Raw genomic sequence first — 25,262 nt, 5'->3', positions numbered from 1 at the left:
TAGTAAAATACATTCCTCCAAGAAACCAACCAAGAAATCCAACGTGCAAAAATTCACAACTTGACCATTCACAAGCTAGTTCTGAAACCTACAGCTTAAAAGATACATATATATATATATTTTTGTGTGTTTTTTGTTACATAAATAATTTGATTATCAAATGTGTATAAGAATCTACTTTGTAGATAAAGAGATAGTCCAACACTGCGGAGTGTCAGTAAAATGTGGGATGCGACTAGGATTACACACAGGTAGAGAAAAATAGTGGAAACCTGGCTGTGGTCTTTGATCAAAGTCACTGTTTGGTGACTGGCTGTCCAGGCGCTATACAGGAATGTCATCAGTCTACCCACATACTTCCCTTGTGGAGATAAAATAACCTTTAACTAAATCAAGATTCACATTAACAGAGACACAAAGCTTGTGCTCTTCTTACAAACTGGTAAACTGCCAGACATCAGCAGCACTTAGAAAAGGAGGGCCAGAAGTGGGGTGAGCTACTGAGATGAGTCGGCATGGTAATGGTACATCCTGGCATCTCAGCGACAGGGAGGCATTTTGGTCTGTGGCATCACTGGTACATCAAGCAAACCTAAAACATCAACATTTCCATTTACATTGTGTCCCAGGCGTGGCACTCAGCTGAAACAATGATCCTTTAAGGCTGTCTCACAAATACAAAAGTGACAATAATATGTAACCAAAGTGTGTGTGTGTGTGTGTGTGTGTGTGTGTGTGTGTGTGTGTGTGTGTGTGTGTGTGTGTGTGTGTGTGTGTGTGTGTGTGTGTGTGTGTGTGCATATATATAGATATATTTGATTTTTTAGCAGCTTATAGAAAATTGCATTCATCAACTCTCTCCCCAGACAAAAAAACTACTGCACAGTACAATTTGTCTCCCTCAATCACTGTTTAACATACTGCAACAAGGCTAATTTATTCCTACTCCATCTATTTAGAAAATATGTATTTAAACCTCAAAACTGATCAGAAGCAATCCCTGGTTGATGACCAAATGTGTACAGTATGAAAAATACATGTATTGAGGAGACACAAAAAAGTACCTTCTAACTGCACAGTGCACAGCTACATCAGTACACAATGGGGCAGACAAGCGACCGCTTAAACCACAATTAAATCACCCCCTTGCAGTCAAGTGAAAACCGACACTGGGTGTGTTTGTACAACGTTGTTTTCGTCCTTCATTTCATCTGGAGCGTTTCTTCAGGAAACTGTACTGAGATGACAGTTTGACTTAGGAGTCTGTCTCAGTGCTGTGTATATATATAGATTGGAATGATAACGGGTATGTTTTTTTTCCCACAGTGCAGTAGTACTGTGCTGTACGCATACTGGCATGGTACAGAGTGATTTCCCATAATGTTTGCTGTACAGTCTAGTTTACTTAAGATATAGTTAACTGTGCTGGAAGTGCGCACATGTGCCTACATCAGCACCCATGTACAGTATTTGGTGCAGTCACTTTCCAAGCTGGCAGAAATGTAGACATTACGCTGGTGATATACAAGCTACATACACTACTGCTACTACAGTGGAAAAACCAAAGGGCACCGACGCTGTACCATAGCAGGTCCAGTATGGGTATAGCACAGTGCTGTATACAGCCTTATTAGGCTCAGTATGTGTACTGCACGACGCTAGCTGGCAGTAAAAAGCCTGCAGCCAGCTCAGTAGAGGACACTGTCGTTATTGTAGGCGCTGGAGCTGGGGAAGGTGGGACGAGGTTTATTCCAGGGCAGGGCACCAGAGTGGTCGGCTGTGGGAAGGCTGAGGGTGCTGGCGCTCTTCAGTTTGTTCTTCAGGCCCCAGCTGATGAATGATGACTTCTTGGTTACTTTGCGGGACTTGGGGTTCTTGTCGTCATCATCGAAGGCCAGACAAATCATGGAGTAGGTCTTGGGCAGGTTTCCGCAGAAGGTGGCACTCTTGGTTGGCTGGACAGAGAGAGATTGACAGTGACATTTAATGGAAAGAAGCAGATGTGTTTTTGATTTGTTTTTGTCACAGTTTTATAGGATCAATAAATACCCAGAATCATAACAAACTGTACTTGTGCCTGATATGATTTGTAGGGGGCTATACAAAATATTAGAGGACACACAGTAAAATGCAGCCAGCTACTACTTGAAAATCTGAAGAGTTTAATAAATCTCTTCCTAACAAGCTGATATAAAAATGTTTAGGACATTTTATGACATATAACTATTTATTACAAATCTCCTGTGTTGCACTGCTGTACTGTCCAACCTGTGCAGTCTATGTATGTCCTGAATGAGAATGAGCCTTAAATAAAAAGTCTTCAGCTCTGTGTCCTGATATTTAGACTACCAGCCCATAAACCATTTTATATGCAATCCAAATATAAAAAAGCTGCTCTGGCTTTACAATTGCCAGCTTATTCTCTGGACACATTATTTACACAGCTGAGATCTGTTGAATACACTAAATTAAATCCAGAGAGCGATTCTCATGGGAAACTGTACTGACTACTTAGCTACCTCACAGATAAATTTGAAACTCTAATAATACTGTTAAGTTATCTAAGGCAAAGACCAATTTTGCTGTCACTATGTGTCAGTCAGGGAAACCAGACAGGTGACTTTCCTCTCGCCAATAGGAGGGAAGGAAAGGGGAGATGGCATACCATGGGAGGGTTGCTGTCCATCATGCTGACCACCTGGATGTCGATCCCCTCCTCGTTGACGTCCTTCAGCAGCCGCATCACCTCGCTCACACCCATCCACTTGCAGTCAGTGTCGCCCACAGCAACAATGTAGTCACCCTCTTTGAGCCCGTCAGCCTGAAAATGACACGAGAAAGTACAGGAATAAGATAGGAGGCCAGAGAAACGTCCTGATACAGCAGAAGGCAGAGTAAATATTTACAGCTGAAGCTTTGTTGGGCTGGAAAGTGAATCAGGTTCACCTACTTTCCTTCAACACCCTGAAGGCAGCTCAGTTCAGCAGAGCAAACACTGATGTTTAGTCGGACAGAGAAATCCCAAACAAAGCTTTTTTGTAGCAGCAAAACACTTGGTAGTGTGTGTGTGTGTGTGTGTGTGTGTGTGTGTGTGTGTGTGTGTGTGTGTGTGTGTGTGTGTGTGTGTGCGTGTGTGTGTGTGTGTGTGTGTGTGTGTGTGTGTGTGTGTGTGTGTGTGTGTGTGTGTGTGCAGGATCACGACTCTCCAAACTGTACCAGAGTACATCATTTCATAGCTCAGGGAAATCTATCTTATCTGCATGAGATCAGCTATTTCTGTCTGATTACTTGATCTGTGTTCACCAGACGCAGGACAACAGTTCCAGAGAATCAGTCACTCTAAATAAAAACTCCTGTTGAATACGGTTTTAAAAGTTATAAAGAGTTTGGCCTAGTTAGGCTTATATAATGCTACTAATGTGTGTCGCTGCATAACCCATGGGGCTCAACAAGATTCTACTCTTTGTCAGCACCTCTTAATGAGCTGTCAGACTGAAAGGATTGCAGAGAGTAAATACTCTCTGATTCTTAATTAAATTAGTAGCCAGAGTGCCTGCGGAGGAGGAGGGAGTGCCTACAAGTTTTCTTTGAGGCTGAATCCTATTAAGGTTTCTGAGAATGACTATATTTAATCAAAGGATCACTGAGCAGATAAGACTGTGTAATTTGAACTTATTTGATATTTAGACTGCAAGCATGCCTGAGATTTCGAGCTGTTAGTTCTCCCACCGTAGACAAAGCCACTCCCTGCTAGTTAATCCTGCTGCAGGGAGTTAATATTAAGCAACCTATGCATCTCGTTTTGTTAAAGTTTGACAGAAAAAAAAGGACTAAGCATGGTGCCTGAAATATTTTCTGTTCACCAGAATGACACAGCTCTAATAATTTATCACAACCTGCATAAGATGAAAACCTATCCTCCGTGTGAAACTCTAAATGCATGGGTTAATGAAAGCGGAAGTAAGCTATGACCTACAATAGGTGATCATAGTTTACCATCCTAAGGCAAAAAAGATCCTTTCAAAACACCATACATATGAATTTGCACGTTTTATTCCATTTGCTACAAACTATCTCGAAACCATTTCAAGTCTCTGATTCTGAGGAATAGGGGATAACTCACCGCAGCTGGGCAGAGGGGGTCTAATGAAACCACCTGGACGGGTGATTCTCCTTTTAGGGTGAAGCCAAGGTCTCTGTCTTCTGTGCAAAGTCGTATTGTCCGTGGGGCTGTCCACCGCTGCTTGGCTGAGAAGACTGACAGAGGTCCCTGTGTGGAGACAGTGTGGGGGATGCTGGGGTTAATATGACAGCAGGGTTTCAACACTCTAAAGGATGATATCCTGTTCTCCTGTAAGAGTTTTAGAGTTCAAAGATGTTGGTTACAGCCTTAGGGGGGAACTGAAAATCCAACACATTTAATACCCTCTGATCCCTGCACAGGGTAGTTTAACATGATTAAAGTCCACACCTGTGATCTATTAGCCCAGCAGTACATAGACCTCGTAATAAGCACAGACTAGAGGTCATGTGACCATGAGTATATTTAAATTACCAATCTCTCTCACATCTGCCCCTACAGGTTTCTGAAGTAGCAGTATGTAGAAGTATTTTTTTTAGATTGACAACCTCACCTCACTAGTCACACAAGTTCAATATATTGTACGTTACTTACGTCTGCTTGTCTGCTGAGATGCAGGTATGCAGTACTTTCCATATTGTACAGTAAGAGCTACAGTTTAGGCTGCATTTTCTTTAGCAATGAATCTACAATAAATCTACAACTTTTATTACAAATCTTTTAGTTTACTAAATGTTAAATAAATGGTTTTATAAACTGTAATTACTGGAGAACTGCTTTTGCCAGGTAAACAGGCAAAAATACCCCAAATTATTACACTGACCACCTTTTAAAAGTAAGCATATTTAGGAAGCTGCAAAAAACAAGTCAGCTGTCTTTTAGTTGCAAACTTATTTAAACAGTAATTACAATTGTCATCAGCTTTTTTTCCATTGAGCACACAGAACAAATTACAAGCTTGGCCTACTTTTCCATTTAGGCTGCTGAAGTGAACGGCTGTTTTCCATGAACATGCTGCTTATCTGATGGGAAAATCTCTCCTCTGGTAAATCCTGACAATCAATCCTATGTGACTGCAGAATGTCACCTGTCGTATGGAGATATACCGCTGGGTTTAAATTTTCAATCTCTCATCTCTCTGTAGATTTGGAAGGATTTGAGTCTTGCTGTTGAAACTCTTAATGAAGTCCTTCATACGGAGCAAGATGCGATTTTACAATCAGAGGACCCGAGATGATCCCTTAAACCAGCTGTCTGGGATCTTCAGCTCTAACCTTTGACCTCATTACTAATTATTTGCTTGTGAAGAAATAAAGCTTGTTCTTTTGTTATAGTAATTGTAATGTAAATGTGTTGGATGAAAGAATTGGCAAAGTGGCAATTGAATATCTGTAGCACAGGATTTGGACAGTTGACTTCCAGTGACAGCGGATGTTAGTGCCCCCATCCCAGCCACCACCATAACAATGAGAACAGTAACCAGTGTGTTGGTGCTAAACTTTTTTTTCTCCACGATAGCAGCCCTTAATTGTAATGGCAACTCCTGACCGAATTCTGCTTGTGTGTGAAAACCAGAATAACCCAAGTGGTGTTCAAGCACCTCTGTCAATGGTTAGTGTTAGTGTTGCATTTGTTGCTTTGGATAAAAGTCCAGGAAGCTTGAAAGTGAGAGAAGACTTTGGACGGGCTGGTGGCCGAACGAGCCAAAGCCTCCAGGAGACTCACCCCTGAGTGGTTGTATTCAGAAATAACAAAAAATACACTCTGGATGTTAAGAAAATAACATTCCACATCTAAAAGAACAAATCCAGAGTTTTGTGTCATTTGCTGAATAAACCAACCAACACATATACAAAATAAAACAGCAATGTGTAAGTAAAATTAGTAAATTAGTAGCCCACATACCAGCCTCTGGAAGAAGTCGGTGACTTTCACCTTTGTGGCAGCAGGAACCTCCATCTCTGCTTTGTGATCTGTTTTTGCTGTTGAAAGACGGGGGAAAAAAACACAAAGCTGTCATTCAACAGTGTTTACTGTCGCAACCACAACTGTTGCCCTGCAGAGAGGCGAGCCGGGAGTTAGCGGTGTAAACATTACATCATCTGTACCTGAACATAAATGTCAGTTATCACGTCTGATGGCAGCAGGTGTGGTACACAACATAGCAGTCATTTAAGAACCGTTTCCTGAGGGACAAACCTCACAAATCAACACAGCACTTTGGTCTTCCTTGGGTCATTCGTGAAGTGTTTGTTGTGGTGACACTAAGGTCTGTGGTCAGTTTCTATGTCAACCAGAGGAAGAATAGCTGTCACTTCAGTGACGCTTAACGGAAACTCAAATAAACTTTCAATAGTTCTTCAATACAATAATACATTTCCTGTAGTTGTCTTATTTTATCAAAACTTCTCATGTATTGTCTCAAAAACACTTACAGATAATGTCTGGTGCCTCCATGTAGTCAGTAAACTCCTCCTCGCTTTCATTTTCAGAGGATTTTTTGAGTGAGCGCTGGTGACTGGCTTTTAAAATGTCCTGCAGGACCTCCAGTTTGTTCAAGTGGTGGCACAAACTGTAGATCCTCAGAGCCTCCTCATGGCCCAGGATGGCCGTACGAATGTGTGCTTTACCTGGGAGAAGGAAGAAAATATGCCAGAGGAAGGAAGAGAAGAGAGGGATACAGGAGAAGTGAACAAGAGAATAAAGAGGAGAGGACAGAGATTAACAGGGAGAGTCAGGTGAATTGTCCTCAGCACTCTACTGTGTTTTTATTTTCTTCCATCTTCGCATTCTGCTTGTGCTCAGCCTGTGTGAAAACTCTTACCAATGCGCTCGCGTTCCTCTTTCTTCTTCAGGATGTCCAGAGGAGAGCGTCCCTCAGGAAGGCGGTCATAGACCTGAGACAAGGTCTTCTCCTGCTGGTCCTCATCATCACTGGGACCCACTGGACACACAGAGAACAAAAAGAATCAATAACTGATTCATATTTCTTAAATGTAAATGATTGAAACATTGAATCATCTCCCATTAAGACTGCAGTCACTGTTGAAATAAATGGCTAATACTACACAATTGAACATCTTGTTATTACATCATAATTGCAAAAAATGAATCACCTGGATATAAAAACTTTTGACCTAAACCATTTTGAGCCTGTATACAGAAAACACATAAACCAAAAATGTCCCCTCTCCTTGAGCTCCTGTTTGACCAATTTAACAAGTATAATAAGGCATCAGGACTTTCCAGCAGCTTCATCCGACCAGTCTGCTTCATAGAGAATATAAAGCATTTATTTATCAGTGTTTGTGGTTCATCTGTTTACTCCGTCAATTTTCATTCTGACCTACTTCTGTACTGAGTCCTCTCCACAGTCCTGTGGTTAATTGCTTTATTCTCCTCGTTCACACAGGAATCCGTTAATGAGGAGCCAAATTCAAAGTTGCTTCGCTCTGTTGTGCCCCTATTCAGCCCCGTCCCATTTATAGTACGATGACCAACTATGAGCATCCACTGTATAGTATAATCAGCAGTATTTCATCTTCAAATTTGCTTTCATTTAAATCTCCTTTTTAGATTTAGAATGGGTAAATGTGCAGTGAGAAATAACTGCTGATGCTGATGTAAATTAGGAATTATGAAACCAGTATATGATTAGAAATGGGTATTATTTTAATGTACTTTTTATATTTTCAATTAACTGATTAATTCAAGTCAGTAACATATTAAAGATGAATGAAGAAGAATGACTAACCCCTATCACTTATCACACAGACCACACTGATGTTTTTTCTCAATGTTATATAGCCTGACCAACTGTCCTAAACCCCATAGGTATTTAACCTACAACATAAAAAGAAAAGCTAAACTCATTAAGAACTAAAGTAGTATAATACAGCTATTTAAAAAGGCATCAGCATCAATCACTGGAGGGCATTTGTTCACTCACAAAAACATCCTTCCCTTCCTCTCTCGCTCACTTGCTCTCTCTGCCACTTGATTATGTAGTCAGCATTAAGAGGCTGCATAACTGTAATCCCTCAGCAGTCTACGGTACTTCCACTCAATTTCACTCCCTCCAACCGTGTCTTTTTTCCCCCTCCTTACTCTGCCCACACTGCCACCAACCAGAGTTCCCAGAAACCTAGCCACTCTTTACCACGGGGACTGTTTGTGTGTGTGTGTGTGTGTGTGTGTGTGTGTGTGTGTGTGTGTGTGTGTGTGTGTGTGTGTGTGTGTGTGTGTGTGTGTGTGTGTGTGTGTGTGTAGCTCTAAATGGCTGTTATGTAAGAGCGTTGTGGCTGGCAGTGGTTCAGTCCAGCCATCTGACATGACCAACCCAGTGGCCCATACAGTATTCTTAAGAGAAAGATCAAGTTTTCCAGGGTGTTCAAAATCAGGCAGCTAAAGTGTCAGGATAGTTTTATAACTCAAATGCCAAAAGCTGGGCTACGGTCCTGAAACAAGTACACTAAAACTTGTATATTAGGTGTTCAGATGGAGTGGGCATAGAAATTGTTTAGTGGGATTAAAACTATACAGATAGTATATCCACCTATTAACTCATTGTGGCAACACAGTGGTGTTGTACAAAAGAGAAGAGATGGAATGCAGGGGGTTACCTGAAAACCCTGACCCTACACACACCTCCTGCTCTGACTATGAGGATTAGCAGAAAAAATAACTTGTTTTACTTACACAATGTATGTGTATTTGATGAAGCATAAATCTAGAATTGAAACCACCATGGTTACATTACCCTCAGTTTCACTGCTGACTATCCAAGCCAAGGCAAGTTGTTTGCCGTGATTAAACCATTGAGGCTTCAATTTTTTTGGTTGGGCTAGTTTGTTATTTTGGGGATATTTTCAACTAATTCTTAATTTATTTCCAAGAGGTTTGCTCAGTTATCTCTCAGACATCAAGTCTGCACAAAAGTTCTTAATAAACAGTTTTTCTTACGCGGGTGGTCAAGCAGCGCTGAGGCTACAAAGTAGTGTGCCATGGAGCGGTAGTGGTTGGTTTTGACTTGCGACATGGTGGACCAGAACAACGGGACATTGTCTTTGATTGGCGTCTGGATCATGGACTGATGGACTTGGTCATAGATTTCTGAGACCTGGCAGGGAAAAGAAGATAAAGTTACTGAAAGCACATTAAAAGCATTGATGTTGATAAAATCACTAACTGAAATGAGGAATCTGACTCTGGAGTGACTGGAGTGACTCCAAAGCCCAAAGCCCAGAGCCCAGAGTGATTATTCCTTAACATATATACATATACATACAGTATATACATACAATATATCCTAATGCAATCAGAGCTGGAGAAAGAATACTGTACCTGCATGATGTAAGCACTGTGTCTGTGTGAATTTGCTGCTATTTACCTTGGCAGCCTCCTGAGCCATTTTGAGCAGAGAGAAGAACTGGTTTCGGATTCCAGGCAGTGCAGTCTTCTCGAACAGACACTCCTGAGCCTGAGCTAGCATCATCCGAATCAACATGCTGAGCATGGCTGGACTCATATCGTAGCTGGGAGTATGGGTGAATGTCTCCTTTAGGTGGTTCAAAACACCTGAGGGAGAACGAGAGGTCAGCACAGTTCGACAGCTATTCCAAACAAATAAAAATCCTATGTAACAACCATGTTAGCTAAAGACAAAAGAGTTAAATGTGCCTAAACAATGATAAAGAAACACAAGGCTTCTTTACTTTCTGCAGCTAGAATCTGTACTTAAGTCCTTTTGGACAGTTTAAAAAACATTTCATGTTCAAAAGACAAGCACATAACCCCCCGAAATGTTCATGTGAAGACAAAAATATGAGCACTGAGACTCTGCACACTAAGGATTTCAATTTTTTTCAAGTATTTTACTTGTATTTTGAGGCCTGGTAAATTCAGGGCCCTTTCATGTAATCCAAGCAGACAATCCAAAAATAATCTGCTATTTGTCCTAATTTGTTACTGATCTTATTTGTCCAAGCCCTAATCGTAATTTCAGTCACAGTCACAAACCAACAGTGCTTTAGTTTGGGTTTTGGTCTCATGTGGATTGCAGCTGAAGAGGGAAAAGAGAGCGACTGTAATATATATGTATTCTGTCTAACCCAGAATTATGACATGCAATTCCCCAACATTCAACAAGGCACTGATTGAAGACTAGGAGAGTACACATTAATGCCCCTTTCACACATGCACTGCAACCCTGAAGTTAAATGGACATTACCCTGAGGAGCTGCATGTTAGAATGCAAATGTTCAAATAAGTTGAGTCAGTGTGAATACAGCAGGTAATTTTCAAGAGAATTCACAGCGAGCGAGTGGGTGTGTTGATGATGTTTCTATCATGCAACTGATGGGACACCGGAAGAATGCAAAACATCGGAGTGTGAAGAGGAAGGGTCATTTACATGAAAATGTCTAACTGGGGAGACGGCGAGATTCTGGAACTTCTGTCGGTAAGGGACGATGCCAAAATTGTCAGACAAACTGAAGGAACAGGAAGTGACTCAGTTGTTTATGACCAAATTAGGAACTGGTTGATTGACGACTGCACATAGACAAACAGATCTAACAGATCTAACATGCACAATCTCCTGATGTGTGCTACAAGTCTGAATGGGCAACTCCAGACAATGGCTGTGGCTTAAGAAGGACTGGTGATCAAGCTTTTAAAACTACTGTTTTTGTCTAGGTAACCTATTGTTTTTTACATTCATGTTTCATAAAAAGGAGCGTTTTATGGGCAATCCTCAATTAGTCTATTTGGGAAAGGCCTATAGTTTGTTGGTCCACAGAATTACAGATTGTTTTTTTTCATTATGCTTTTATAATGATCCTAATGAGTGACACTCTCTCACACAGATGTTTCCACATTGAGAGTTGAATGATTGAATTCTGATTTTGAAAGAAGAAAAGCCCACTGCTAACATGAGATCAATGTCTGTGTGCTTCTTTAAAAACGAGCTAAGACACAAACCCTCTTAAATTAGTTTTTCCATGTTCGATTGAAGCAATAAGGCCATCTGTGTTCCAACTGAGAACGCCTCCCTCTTATTTACAGATTAAAAACTTGGCAACAGAAAGCTGTAGACAACTTAATAACAGAGCACTGCCTCGCTAGTCTTCTAGCGTATAGTTCGAGGTTCTGCCATTGCTGGATGACTCCTCCCATCCTTTAAACCACTTCTGTGCCACTGGCTAAAGGGAACTGCAGCAGCCTATGCTCTGCCGAGGGCCAAGCTGGGACCCCTCTACAGCTACAGCTAGCATCACCTCCTGTCACTTTCCAGCTTAGTTTATTACTGGCTCTTTACACTGGTGACAATGTACCTCCAAACAGAGTAATTGTTTTTTTTTATTACGAGTCTAAATTACAGCCATCAAAGCAACATAACTTAAGCCCTGGCATGGTAAGAGCTGTAATTATACTGCAATTCTGCTTGTGCTGCCAAGTCATAATTCTATTGAGGCTTGTCTGAGCTTCCTGAAACTTCTAAAAGGTTGGGAAACCGGTTCATATGACTGGTGATTCTCTGGAAGACAAGAAGCAGCATTCAGTCTCCGTCATTGAGCAGAAATCAGAGGGTGGAGACTGGCACATATTCTACACAGAAGGCTATGTTTGCACTAGTACTCTATTTCTAAACAGTGTGTCTTTTAATTGTTAAGGTCACTGTAAAAGGAAAGGAATGTTTTCAGTTTCAATATGACCCACTGTATGTGGGTCAGTAACCTTAGTTTTTAATTTGACTTAGAATGTAGTCTTTGAATGTTGGAAGTGAAACTAATACCCATTCTCGGTTGGTGAGAGGGTAATTATCTGATTAAGCCTGTTCTATCTCTACATACCTGCAGCTTTCTGGAAGGAAGAGATGGCTTCCTCCAGGCCGACTATGGTCTGTCGGTCGCTGCGAGTACCGATCTGAGAGTAGAGGGCGGCCATGTTGAAGAGGATGCTGGCCTTCTCTAGAGACAGGTTCTGTTGGCACACCGGCACTCCGGTGAAGGAGTCGTACCTTAGAGAAAGAAACCAGATTGATTTTTGTCAAGCAGATTTCAAAACAATCACAAATATAAAAATAAATAAAGGGAATAAATAAAGTTAAGTAAATAGCAAAAAGAGTTTTTCATAGGGTAAATAAAAGATTTTACATAGTGTATTTACACATTTCTAATTCCAAGTGATCTAAGAGTTTAAACTACGTTTAGACTTTCTTCTTTCCATCTTTTTCTCTTCCTCATAGCTAAAGGTTTCAGAGGGTTTAAGCCTTTAAGCTCATCTTCCCCCTCAACTCATGAATGAATGAATGAAATGCCTTTGACATGAAGTTTTTACGTGGCCAGAGCCTTTAAGTCCTAAATGTAGCAAAAGTTTCTCTAAATAAATGAAAATAAATCTGAACAGGTTCCATCTACTCCCACAAAATCCACATTCAATACTGGTGAATAATCTCATAACAAATAACCAACATGAACTTTTTGCGCTCTTTATTTAGAACCATTATGTTCAGTTAAAAGTTGTTTTTGCTGCTGACCTTGATCATTTTTTTCGTTTCAAGTGCCTACTGTACTTCTCTCTCGGCCAAAACAGATTTTTTTCTTATCTGCCTGTGCCAGGTTGCTATTAAACCAATCTTTTTTATTTATCAGACTAGGTACAGCCTGCTGGCTTTAGGCAGAGAAACACTAGTTGATCCGTGGATTTAAAAAAAACATGACTGAGGTTTAAAGATCTTGCAATACCTGGTGTAGGGTGCCATAGTAAGTAGATTAATGAGCAGGACTGATCCCGTTATATCACCTGCTGTCTTTCTGCTGTGCCCTATTTTCTATACTTCCCAAATTACAGTTAAGTTGATATTTATGTCATCTTGTTATTAGCAATATCCCTTTAAGTGCTGTTTGAAATTGCTTTTAAATATGGTTTATTATTATTATTGCCATTGTTCTTATGTGGCAGTTATTGCTGTGTGTACCATGTGAAGAAGATGCCAGTCTGGCGGTTTGGGGAGAAGAATCGACTCTCCATCAGAGGAAGATGGCTGAAGTACTTTGCCAGCAGCTCAACTCCTGCCTCGTTTCGACTCGGCGTTCTGCAAGCCTAAACCATGGAAGGAAAGAGAGAGATATCTGATAAAGTCTGCGATAATGTGGCTCACATTGAGGACACATTAAAGAATCAGTTCTCCCAAATCACACACATAAAAAATAATCACGTACAATAGTGTTATCTAGAAATGTGGATGGATTTATTTTTACATACTTAAGCTTTATATATCTGCCTCTGAGCATGAATACAACCGTAGTGATTTATGTTTGCTTGTGCTGTTCAAACCAAGTACCACCAAACACTACTCAACACCATCCCCACAAACATCAGTAGTTCTATTGTAGAAAGCAAATCTGTTGACAGTGACAGTCTGTGGATAAGAGGCGTTGCTGTTTTTCAGATGTTTCAGATGTGGTTTCAGATGAGCACCAGATAGTACAGGATAACAATTCCATTCACCTCCATTGTATTTGGGTGGCGGCAGTCATCCCAGAGACCAATATCTAAAAACCGATACTATCTGCATGTCTAAAGAGAACTTGGGTGAGAAAATGTTTTTGTGACTTGGGTGGACCGACCCCTTTAATTCCAGACGTCTCAAGACAAAAGGATTTCATGGCGCTTTGTGTGATAGAAAATGTTATGAATGCTGCTCATATTAAAACCTATTAAAATAAACAGCAAACAGTGTTCATAAGCACTGGATTAATCTGAAACTAAGCTTTGTTTTCTTGGTGGTAATTTAGAGACCACTAGTGTAGAAAAGAAAAGCTTTTTATATCATGTCACATGAGATTAAATGTACACTACCTGTCGAAGGTCCATCAGATCAGCGATCTCATCTTCAAAATTGTTCCCGTCCTCGCTGTAGTGCTCCAAGATGATGTCCTGTCCAAAACAATCAAAGCTCAACATCACAAACACTGTTATTCCAGCCACTTGTTATCAAGTGTTCTGGAGCTTTAACCTGCAACCTTTAAGTCACAAGGAAGCTTCTCTTACAACTACTTCACACTGTCACATCATTCCTTTACATTACCACAGAAGCCAAGTACTATCTCAGCTGTGCCAAGTAGGTTAGCGAGGGCCGTTTTACTGAAATGCTGCGTAGCTAAATGATAACTTTATACTCTTGATTACTACTGACCCACTTTTCATAAGCAAGATCAAACTTTATATATTGCATTGTTCTTGAATAAATAAATAGTTAACATAATGCAGTAGCAGATGTATAATGTGACCCAAATACTTTAATTAGATTTTCATTTTGAAGTAAATCCTGATTAGAGACCAAGTTAGCAATATTTGTAAGCCTATGTCTCCATATTTATGTTCCTGTTGGTTAGTTTTAACTTCCTGCTCGTCTGTGAAGATAGTCTGTGTTTATGATGTCACTATGTTTAAGACATTAACCCTAACCCTTGTTTAACTGGTGATCAGGACATGCTGGTGAGCACTGTTCTTCTGTCTTCTCTACAGCTCAGTGAGATGTCAGTTGTTGCCTTGAAAACTTTTTAGCTATTTCCCATTAAAGCTAACCCACCTTTGCAGCAATGGTTGCAATGATGATTAAATCATGATAAACATGTTCCAAATTTTAAATTTAGCTATATTATGGTTACTTTGAGAGAAATCAAACGGCTGCATTACATCAAATGTCTTTATCCACATTTCACAGTATGTAAGAGCGAAGGGTGAAACTGTGGTATTTTTTCTTCTGTACCTTGAATGGAGTAGAGAAATCAACTTCTTTTGTCTCCTTCAGACCCAGAGCAATGAGGGGGATGTTGGCCGTTTCACTGTAGGCAAATCACAGAGATAGAAATTATACACATGATACAGCAGGACCTCACACATAAAAGGACAACTCAGTACTTATCTAATTCTCAAATAAGAAAATTATTAAAAGCAAGACCAAGAAGCAAAAAACATAAATATCCACCATTAATCCACTTGCACATTAAGGTGTCCTTGTAGTAACAGCCTGATCACACCAGCGACCACTTTATCCCTTGAGAAAGTTCAAATTTTAGAGTAATCTTAAGTGTAGTTTCAAAGAGGGGAAATCTGGATAAGGCAGATGGTGCTAACACAGCAGGAGGTAGGATTAAAGGTGAATGGGACCACCACGTCCTCTTTTACTGCAAAGTTTCACACCTCCCAGTTAATTAATCGTTGCAGAGCTGCAGCCCTGCTTCAACAATGCTAATGAGTTTTTTCTTCATTTTGACACACCAAGCCGAAAACAGGCTACCATTAAACACCAGATAAACATCTCACTCATATCTCAGCTAAAACTATAATGCTTTGGAGTTTCTGTGGTCGTATGAACCTGGAGGTCCTTGCTACTGACAGATGGAGAGCAGGTTGAGCTTGTTATCAGAGCTGAGGAAATACAACCTGCCAGATACCTGCTGCCGTTTGGACAGAGCCTATAAAAAAAAAAAAAAACCCCTTCTGAAAGCAGGAGAATGAGGTGTGACTACATAAATGACCACTTAAAAACAAAACAAACTTGTGTATCGTCCGGTTAGGAACAGGTTATCTAAAAACAACTTTCAGGTAATGCAAGATTCCGTTTTAACATTGCAAACATCAACAAATCATCATATTATCCCACATCTATTTTAATCAGGACTACTTATATCAAAGAGACGCTCAGCCTTTCCACAGCACAAGATGTCAAAACCACAAAAAAACAACTCATTCATCACTTGATGATAAGGCGGCATTCCTCTGGCATACTGGCTCAGTGAATCACAGAAAACCTCATTCATCAGAAACACTGTCGGAGCGAGATAGAGGCTGCAGTGTAATCCATTAGTACTTGTAGATGAGATCACTCTGGTCTTTTCTCTGGTTTGGCAGAGGGAGGGGGGGCTGCATGGGGGATGAGGATATCTGTTCTGTTGGGAATCTGAAATGTTAAAAGCCTCTCAGCCGCTCACTACCCCTACTTGCACACACCACCCTTCGTTAAAGTGCCAGTGCGCCAGACATGAAACAGACGAGCATAGCTTTGGCCGACCTGCCGAGCTCTGGTTTGCACCACAGAGAGCACAGCACAACTTAAACCCTTTACTAATTATCAAAAACTATGTGGAGTCACAATTTCACCATATACAGTTAAGATTATTTTGTTATTTTGTTTTTTCACTCTATACTGATACACTCCAGGCTATTGTACAATGTGTTGGCTGCTTGGATTGTTTAACTTCTATTGAAGTTGAGTAGTGACTTGTGTAGCAACAGGTCACGGCCAGTAAGCGCTGATCTCCCGCTAAATAACGCAAGTGAGTTATGGGAGATAGTTTACATTTTTGAAAAATACACTTAGTTGCTCTCTCACCAAAATTTTAATGAGGAGACCCTCACATATGTGTCCACTATAAATGAAGCTAGTGTCAAGAGACAGCTAACCTAGCTTAGTGTAAAGACTGAAAACAGAGGGAAACAGCTAGCCTATCTGTCCAAAAGTTACAAAAAAATCAGCCAAAATATATCTCTCCTATTTGTTTAATCCATACAGTAAAAATGAGTTATGATTTTTCAAGGGGTTTATTTTGGACAGAGCAAGTCTAGCAGTTTCCAAAGCATAGTCATTGTGTGAAACTAAGCTAGCTGTGTCCTGACCTAATATTTAACAGGGAGTGGTATCAATGTTTTCATTTTACTCTTGATAAGAAAGCAAATAAGCAGTATGTCTATCTGTGGAAGTAACAATATCTATTAGCATAATGCAAAATAATATGTTAAGCAGTGTAGGCAGTAGAGAAGGAACTCGAGGACTAATCAAAATATTATTTCCTGGTGCAGAGGTGCTGAAACCCCTGGTTATTCTCACTGGTGACTGATTCACTGAACTTTTATCAAAAAAGTTATTAGTCTAGGCAAAGCGCCCCCCACCCCTCTTCAAAAAAAAAAGTACATATTAATATTAAACCCATTCTGTCTCCTGTAGCAAAGTTAATAAAGCAGTCTGTAGTGCTGATATCTTTGTCTTTTTTCGTTCGTCATCACTTAAGCCGTGCTGATTCAGAGCACATTAAGGAAAGTTCAGCTTGTTTTCAAGGTCAAGAACATTACACACAAGAACTGAACAAATAAGTAAGGCTTGATTACTAACACTAAAGTACTATCACATTCCTTAATGCAAGTAAAAAGCAGAATCATTCATTTAGTTCCCATGTTCGATGAGACTGTCAGGATTGCAGTGATTGGGTGTTATTTTTTTAGAGTCACTAACTTCATGTACAACATGTGTACTGTCTGCACCAGTCACATTTACTGTACGTGCTTTCTGTTAGTCATTACCTCATGCCAAAACCAGCTGAATCTAGTCTGAGTGAGAAATACCATCAGAGACCCTATTCAGATAACGGTGGACTGGTGGGAAAAGCCTAGGAAAGCGAGGAGAGGTTTTTGTTCTTGCACTTAAGACAGAGGTTATGTTTCAGGCAGCGACAAGGAGGCTCATGCTCTATTGTGACCGTAGAGCGTCATCTCACTGACACACCTGCTCAGAAATAACAGGATTGGACTTTCTCAACATATCCAATATTCCCATACACCGTACATGTTACCTACACTCTCCGTTTATGTATGGCCATTTGTAAATCAGGTAGTGCGAATATGATGATGCTAACACTTTGCACGTGTTTAAACTTCTTTCAAAACAGACACACAATGGAGGACAGGTGATGGTAGTTTCACAACCTGCCTATTGTCTCTGGATGGAGCAGGTGTTTTTCTAAGAACCAAGGAAGCTGAATGTTCCCACACTCGAGCCTGTCTGATCCCATGTGACAGAGGACACTTGAAGTTAAAGTTGGTAGCGAGACGCAGCTGCTGAATGTTGATATCATGCAAACTGAACTAAGTGTCTTTTTTTCTTAGTGGCTGGAGTGCAATATTTTATTTTCCAATAATTAGAGATTTTACTTGTTTCTTTGGACTCTAAAATCCTTTATACACAACACATTAAAAGTTGGTAAAATAATCAGCTAAATCACTGAGTGGAACACAAATTACATTCAGGAATAGATTTGCCTCTATGGATTCCTGAGCTGTAAAATCTATCTTCTTACGAACAGACACAGGGAGTCCCCCCTGTCTGCAGGGCTGCTGATTTATTAAAACCAGGTTAAAACCTCCTGGACCGAGACCTTGCAAGCAAAACAAACTAATCATTTAATCAGGGTTTTTTGTCTTGCCTGCAGAAGTGGGTACTCTGGGTTCATGAGCAGATTTTTGTCCGAATTTAGAGGAAAAAAACTCAGCTGGGTCAGCAGCTTTTTAGAAAATCCCTAATAAATGTTTTGAGAATGAAAGAAACCGTCTGATTGCATCACTCTGTCAACCATGTCCAATTACTGTCAATGACCCTCAGCATGGTTACCATAGTTACCAACATACAACACCCCATCCCACATAATCCTCCACAATCTCCCTACCTTCTTCTCATCATTTTGTTGATTGGTTGTCATTGGTTACTTGGCATCTTCTATTTTTTGTGCATGTATCAAGTGTTTTTATATTAATCATGGGTGGAGTGAGTATGAATGTTGTATTACCTAATGTGTGCTTATGAGAATGTGTGGTTACTATGTGTGTAGCATATATATAGTGTGTGTGTATAGGTGTGAGCAGATGGTTTATAGAGGTTTCAAGTGTTCTTAATAAGAAGAACCACCTGGAAGCAGACATCAAGGCAGGAAGTCTGTGGTAGAGAGCTAGAGGCCAAGAGAAAAGCAGTTTTCTAAAATATTATATGTTCATAATGGAATAAATTGAATGGCCTTCTGTTCGTCATTTGCCACCCAGCCACTGAAGTGCTCACATCAAAGCACCACAGTTAAACAGGCAGATCTCCATAGAATACGTTTCACCACTATTATAAACACCCACGTTTCCGTATCAGTCCTCAATTTATTCAAGTCTACTCGACACGTGACAGAGACACAGCGTGAATCCCCATAACATACATACAGCAAAATCATTCACACCCTATAAACTTGGCTCGACTTTACAGAAAGAAAACACCAAAGTCTATCACCGATCACCTAACACTTATCACACACCCACACACATGCCCACATGATCATCAGGCTGCAGAGAGCGAAGCCCTGTGTGAGATTCTTATCTTATTTTGCATACACGTTCAGCTCATCGTTTCCTTTTTGCTCTGTCCTTTGTGTCTTTAAAAACCAGCCGGTCCAGTTTAACAACAACAAACTCTTTTGCTTTGTCTTCGTGTTTTTCTGCATGTATCCCTCTTCCTTCATACACCCATTTTCTCTGCTGCTCTGTCATCAAGTGTCTTTCATCTGCAAGAGTCCTTGATGACTTAAATACAGTGTCAGAGCCATCAGTCTCCTGCTGGCCGCCAATCAACACTTTGTGTCTGTACCCGCCTGAGCTTCAGATCTCTAGATTAAGGATTTCTTTTAGTGGAACGAAGATCACAATTTCCACTCCTCACTTCTGTAAATTTAGGAAATAAAAATTAGGACCAGATTTACTTTAAGATTAAAGTTAAATTTGTACAGAATATTCAAGACTTTGGGGTCAGTGGTGGCCTTATTATGTGGCAGGAGGACTGGTGCCACACTCATTTATGGCTACCACAGAGAGCTCTGGCTGGTGTGTGTGCATTTCCATCATGCAATCTATTTAATAGTCTCATCGCAGGCTGTTAGCATGAAAATAAACCTGTAAATAATCCATAATTGGAAGTCATTTGAATCCATTGCCTGCAGACACATTGCTACTGAAGACCAAACCGCAGCCCTCCTCACTGGTGAAGTCAATTGTGAACAAACAGCGCAGAATGTTAGTTGCATGGCTAACAGGAAACCGCACAAACGATGTACAATCAAAGTCTCACGAGATCTTCTGCTTTGGTGAGTGATTGTTTTTTTCATTTGATGTACATTTCATAAACGTCCTCAACAAGCCTGTACAGTGGGTGTAACTTTGGGCTCCTATAATTTGACTTTCTCCCTTTTTTAAATGATTTTTTCATTATAGTGGTGGCATATTGTACCAGCTATGGCAGCAATAGAAGTAGTAGTAGAAGTAACAGTAATATTTTTACTTACTGGGTGTTCTGGTAGACCTCCACTGAGCTGTTGAGTCCTTCCAGCTGTCCCATCAGAAGCTGTAGGTTGGAGTTAACATAACTCAGCTCCAACAGAACCATCTCTTTAACCTTGTTGTTAGATGTCGCCCTGCGTGGGGGGAGAGTTTGGGGAGGGAGAGACAGATGCAGAGAAAGAAAAAGACAGAGGCAGAAAGGTCATAAATAGGTTGAAATAAAGAGAGGGAGGAGGGAAAGAAAAGAAATATCAGGCTTGTTATTATCCAGTCCCGTGCAGCCAAACTCCTGCAGCTGATTATTAAAACAAGCGTTCCTCCCCACATGTTCTGGACCACAGACCTGCGTCACTGTGACCCGCTGTGCACTTGATTTATTCCCCTGCACGCAACAGCATAACCAAGATCTCTGAATCACAACTGTAGTAGTCTAGTTGTAAATAAAATCCACTGTGACAGAACAAATTATCATGTGATGATATTTTATGTTTCGTTACAGATGAACATAAAATAATTGACACAATGGGGAGTGTCAGAGTATCAGTAGAGGTCAGAGGTGATCCTATATGTATTAACTACTTACAGTATATATATATATTAGATTTTAATGGAATTAATTTGTATATTATAATAATATGTACATGTTTGCATGTGTTGAGTTGAGGAAGAGCACATTAATACAATATGTTCCTGTATGTGTGTGCGTGTATCTGTGTGCACACAAGTGGTTAGGACTCACTGCAGATTAGAGATAAGGTTGCAATGATATCTCTACCCAGTGTGTTTCTGCTTGTGTGTGTGCCTGTCAGTGGCTGGTTCCTTTGTAAAGCTAAATTTATGATGCAGCGCTGGAAAACACAAACAACCTTTCACATGCATCCATTGTGTGAAGGTACCACACACAGACACACGCACACACACACACACACACACACACACACACACACACACACACACACACACACACACACACACACACACACACACACACACACACACACACACACACACACACACACACACACACACACACCTACACCTCAGTGGTCTCACCAATATTCTTATCTGTGTTTTACAGTGAAGCAGTACACATTATCTGTGGGTCCTGACTAATGGGACACATACACACACACCCACACTTGTCCCAAACCTGTAAGTCTGGAGATGTTTCAGTGAGAGCCTGTCACCTGATCTCTCTCTACCCTGTAATTACAGAGGATGTGATATTTAACAAGAGAATTGAAATGTTAAGAAGCGCTGGCAGGCAAGAGTTAAAAAAAAAAAAAAAAAAAAGAATCAGTTCAGCTGAAGGTTAGAGAGCTTGAGAGAGAAAAGTAGGTTTTAACCAATATGGTCTTTGACAGCTCATATCAATGTTATTTCCACAGAAAAAAAACACAAGTTACAACAAAAAACTAGGTTACAAACTCCATTCAAACAGGATCTTAGTGCTTATATTTCAGGTAAGCACAGCTACACTACATTACCATATTCCTGACTCTAGTTATTCCCTCCGTACAACACACTGGAACATAACAGAGTTGTCAACCCTTGCTGAAGTTTTCCCACCACACCATCACTTCCTTGTGGCCTGCAGAGGGGGTTTCTGGAGAGGTTGGGTCTGGGGAAAACATCAGGGTGGAGGAGGCAGAGGTGCTGTGGTTTGGACAGGATGGACGTCAGCTCTCCAGCCCAGAGGCTGTTATTAATATCTAATTTAATATCTAATATCATCCAACAGTGTGTGTGAGACTCAAACTGCAAACCAGAAAATGCGGTTTTGCTCAGGTTTTCCCCATCCTCTTCTAAGAAAAGATTGTTTTCTTTTAGCAGAGTTACAGTTTGTAGTTTTTCCCTCAAGGCTTTTGATCTGACGACAGATATCTGGTTAAAATGGATGATGACTGACAGAGATAAAAACGATTTATGATACTGTGTAATGTATTGCATATACCTGGTCTGTGCTAAATGTTTGTTTTTTTAGAAGAGAAGAGAAGAGAAGAGAAGAGAAAACTGGTCTGACCAGACTGACTCCACCTGTTGCTGATAGAGAGAGGAATGCAGAACAAGAGATATGAAGGGGGAAAAAAAGTAAGGTAGGGAAATTGAGAGCAACAAAAGGCAAAAAAAAGAAGCATGCACGCAATATACTCAAGAATTTAAGTTCAACCTGGAGTTGAATAGTCATAATGACTATGAAATGAAAGTCTTCATGACAGCATCTTTTAATGATGCTATTTTCACATAGAGCACAAGCTCACGTCATTTTCTGGACCTCTCACACAGATGGAAGCTCACAGGTAGAAATACAGTCAGGCTACATATGATTTGAGGCCTTAGAAAATAAATTGAGAGCATACCTGAGCCTCAAAAAATGCATTCAAGCTGTTCTCTCTGCTGCAGCTGGACTGGCAGATGCACACACACATGCACGCACACACAAACACACACACACAGAGTCCATTTGCCCCTGGCCTAAGCTGGCCAGACTATGTGAGGCACTGGAGGAATGTGGATGCTTCTGAGGCTGACAGTAGGCTTAGACAGACCTCATGCACACACACTGTATACACACACACACACACACACACACACACACACACACACACACACACACACACACACACACACACACACACACACACACACACACACACACACACACACACACACACACACACACACACACACACACATACACACACACACACAGGTCACCAGACCAATCTGAATGCAAACGGAAAAAGACTTGATCCTGGAATATCAGTGGGAGAAGAAGCTGAGGCTACACTCACAGTAACACAGACTGTTAACTGTCCTGACTTTTGTGACAAAACATCCCGGCCAATCACAGCGCAAAAAACACAGTACTGCACACAGTAACAGGAACAACTGTAACCCTAAGCCTGCAATAAACACCACTTTTATGACACTAATAACCATCTATTTCTGTCGACACTTGTGCAGGAGCTTTCCTCTGAACTCCAGTATTTGGCTTAAAATATGCAACAATAAAAAGTCTTATGACTCTAGATGTTTTCTGCCGACTATTTTTATGTCTCCAGACCGCAAGCAGCTGACAGACTTGCTTTGTTTTTTTCCGGTATAGCAGGTTCTGGTGGAGTTCAGGAAAACAAATCATCCTCCTTTGTCACAGCTCGGAAACAGACTGGAAATCAGACTAACCAACAAATCTGCTGTATGTGTAATATGGAAGATGCACTTAGATAAGATTTTAATTTTCTAAAACGTACTGTTACCTAACTTCTGTTTTCAAGTTTGCACGGGCAAGCACTGACTTCTTAAGATCAGACATGTGGCGTTTATGTGTAGCTTATATGTCATAACTTTGTCAATCCCTTTGTGTAAATGAGGCAGTAATAACAGATACTGATTACAGAGCATCTGCGCCATGTTACAAAGCATTTCTAAAAGTCAACTCTGCTCTAGAGACAAACAAAGGCCTCTGCTTTGAAAGCTACAGAGGAGAAGGAGGGGTAAATACCTGCACACAATGCATTGTTGCTCAAGTGCCCCTGAGCGCTCTTAAACCATACATGCATCATTTTTGACTCGTGGATCAGAGCTTCAGCTTAGCTTAAAGCTTTATTGACACTGTTCTTTGCAGAAAACCGAGCATACATTTTGCTTTGCTGGTGACTGTATAGTATATGTTTCTGAAAAGATATAAGAAGTCATAATACAAAAGTTTAAATACACTGTGCCAGGCTGAACAAAAAGCCTGAGGTTGGGCAGTGTTTGAGAGGACAGTTAACCTCCTCATTTTTCTGTCATACTGCACCTGCTGAGAAATCTGATTTAAAAATGATGTCATTCCACCCTACAAGACTGAGTATTTCAGCAGGGAGAAGACTTAGTTTCCAAATCCAGAGAATAGAGACACAGTCTGGGAGCTGCTGAATATAACTCATCCTATTTAACACTTAATTCACCTTTAAGGACAGAAAAAGTCTCAAATGTACAGTTGTTAATGTAGCTGCATAGACCAGAACACAACAAATGGAAAACGTATCTTTAAAAAAATCACGACAGGACGTTTCATAACTTTGCAATCAAGCAAGATGTTTACATTTCACAGCGTCTCTAAGCCACAATGCATAGTAGCTCTTTGTTTTCAGTCTACATGGAATGCTCCTCTTCAAGATTGTTGTCACCTAATATCATCTGGCCCTCTCTGTGTTGTTTTGAATGAGACATGACAACCCATGACAGAACGATGAAAGAAGTAAAGTCCCAACATCAACAGACCACACATGCAGTTTAACAGAGGTCACACCTAACACACGGTGACATAACTGACTGACAATACAGCAGAACAAATGATAGATGAAGGTGCGAGAGATAAACGTTTAACAAATGCAAATGCATATCTGTGTTTGCATGTGTGTAATGTTGCCGTGACTTATCCTTATTCCTTTGTTTTTCTTACATATGCAGATTACAGAATGATTCAATCTGCCCACTTTTCCACTCTAACAAAGTGGGAAGATTGAAGCGCATCAAAGTTCTGTACAGTGTGTTTGCAAGTACTGTCAGTCATCAGTTTAGTTCTTACTTCAGCAGGTTCTCGGCTCCGGCCCTCATCCTCATCTGCTTGATGATCTGCTGGTTTACACCGGCTCGCTTATTCTGCAGTTTGCTGCGTCCAGTTTGGGCAAACGGGCTACAACCCTGAGACAAAGAAAAGCATCAACAAACATGTCAGCAAAAGATTACAACTCATTAAAATGTAGCAAGTGAAAAAATACATTTAATTCATGCTTTTTACATTACAATGACTTGGAATCATAAAATAGCTCACATTTCTTTGAGTCATTCAAACTCTGTGTTCATCTTTATTTATTCATACCAGTCGTGTCCCAGGCTATTTATTTTCATATAAAAGGTTGTTGCCAGACAACCATGAGCAGTGGCTGTATGAGCATCAAATGATACATTCATATGACGTTAACATTTTTTTTAGTATTTGGCTTTTAAATCAATTAATAAGAGTTATGACTTTATCTTCCCT

General features: G+C 40.4%; 1 protein-coding gene across 1 annotated transcript; it reads right to left on the bottom strand.

Moving 5' to 3' along the window:
* Positions 1-1,642: 1,642 nt before the first annotated feature.
* rhpn2 (rhophilin, Rho GTPase binding protein 2) lies at positions 1,643-24,918 on the bottom strand. The gene is made up of 14 exons (XM_062416440.1): positions 24,807-24,918; positions 20,236-20,364; positions 14,859-14,934; positions 13,946-14,023; positions 13,062-13,186; positions 11,935-12,101; positions 9,471-9,658; positions 9,044-9,200; positions 6,906-7,025; positions 6,517-6,711; positions 5,987-6,063; positions 4,124-4,270; positions 2,666-2,821; positions 1,643-1,955 (listed from the first exon to the last, which is right to left on the bottom strand). Exons 1-14 carry the CDS (start codon positions 24,839-24,841, stop codon positions 1,689-1,691), a joined length of 1,917 nt encoding a protein of 638 aa, XP_062272424.1. The 5' UTR covers positions 24,842-24,918; the 3' UTR covers positions 1,643-1,688.
* Positions 24,919-25,262: the final 344 nt, after the last annotated feature.

Source organism: Scomber scombrus, chromosome 1 (assembly GCF_963691925.1).
Source record: "Scomber scombrus chromosome 1, fScoSco1.1, whole genome shotgun sequence".
NCBI classification, from domain to species: Eukaryota; Metazoa; Chordata; class Actinopteri; order Scombriformes; family Scombridae; genus Scomber; species Scomber scombrus.
Note: the sequence above shows the minus strand (reverse complement) of the source record. Positions and strands in the feature narration are given on the sequence as shown.

What these genes read in the sequence shown, in the direction of transcription:
- rhpn2 (XM_062416440.1), bottom strand. Translation starts at nt 24,841, where the DNA reads ATGAGGATGAGGGCCGGAGCCGAGAACCTGCTGAA. An exon ending in ACTGGCATCTTCTTCACATG is followed by an intron (nt 12,102 to 13,061) that starts GTACACACAGCA and finishes TCTTTCTCTAAG; the next exon opens with GTACGACTCCTTCACCGGAG. An exon ending in AGAGGAACGCGAGCGCATTG is followed by an intron (nt 6,712 to 6,905) that starts GTAAGAGTTTTC and finishes TCCTTCTCCCAG; the next exon opens with GTAAAGCACACATTCGTACG.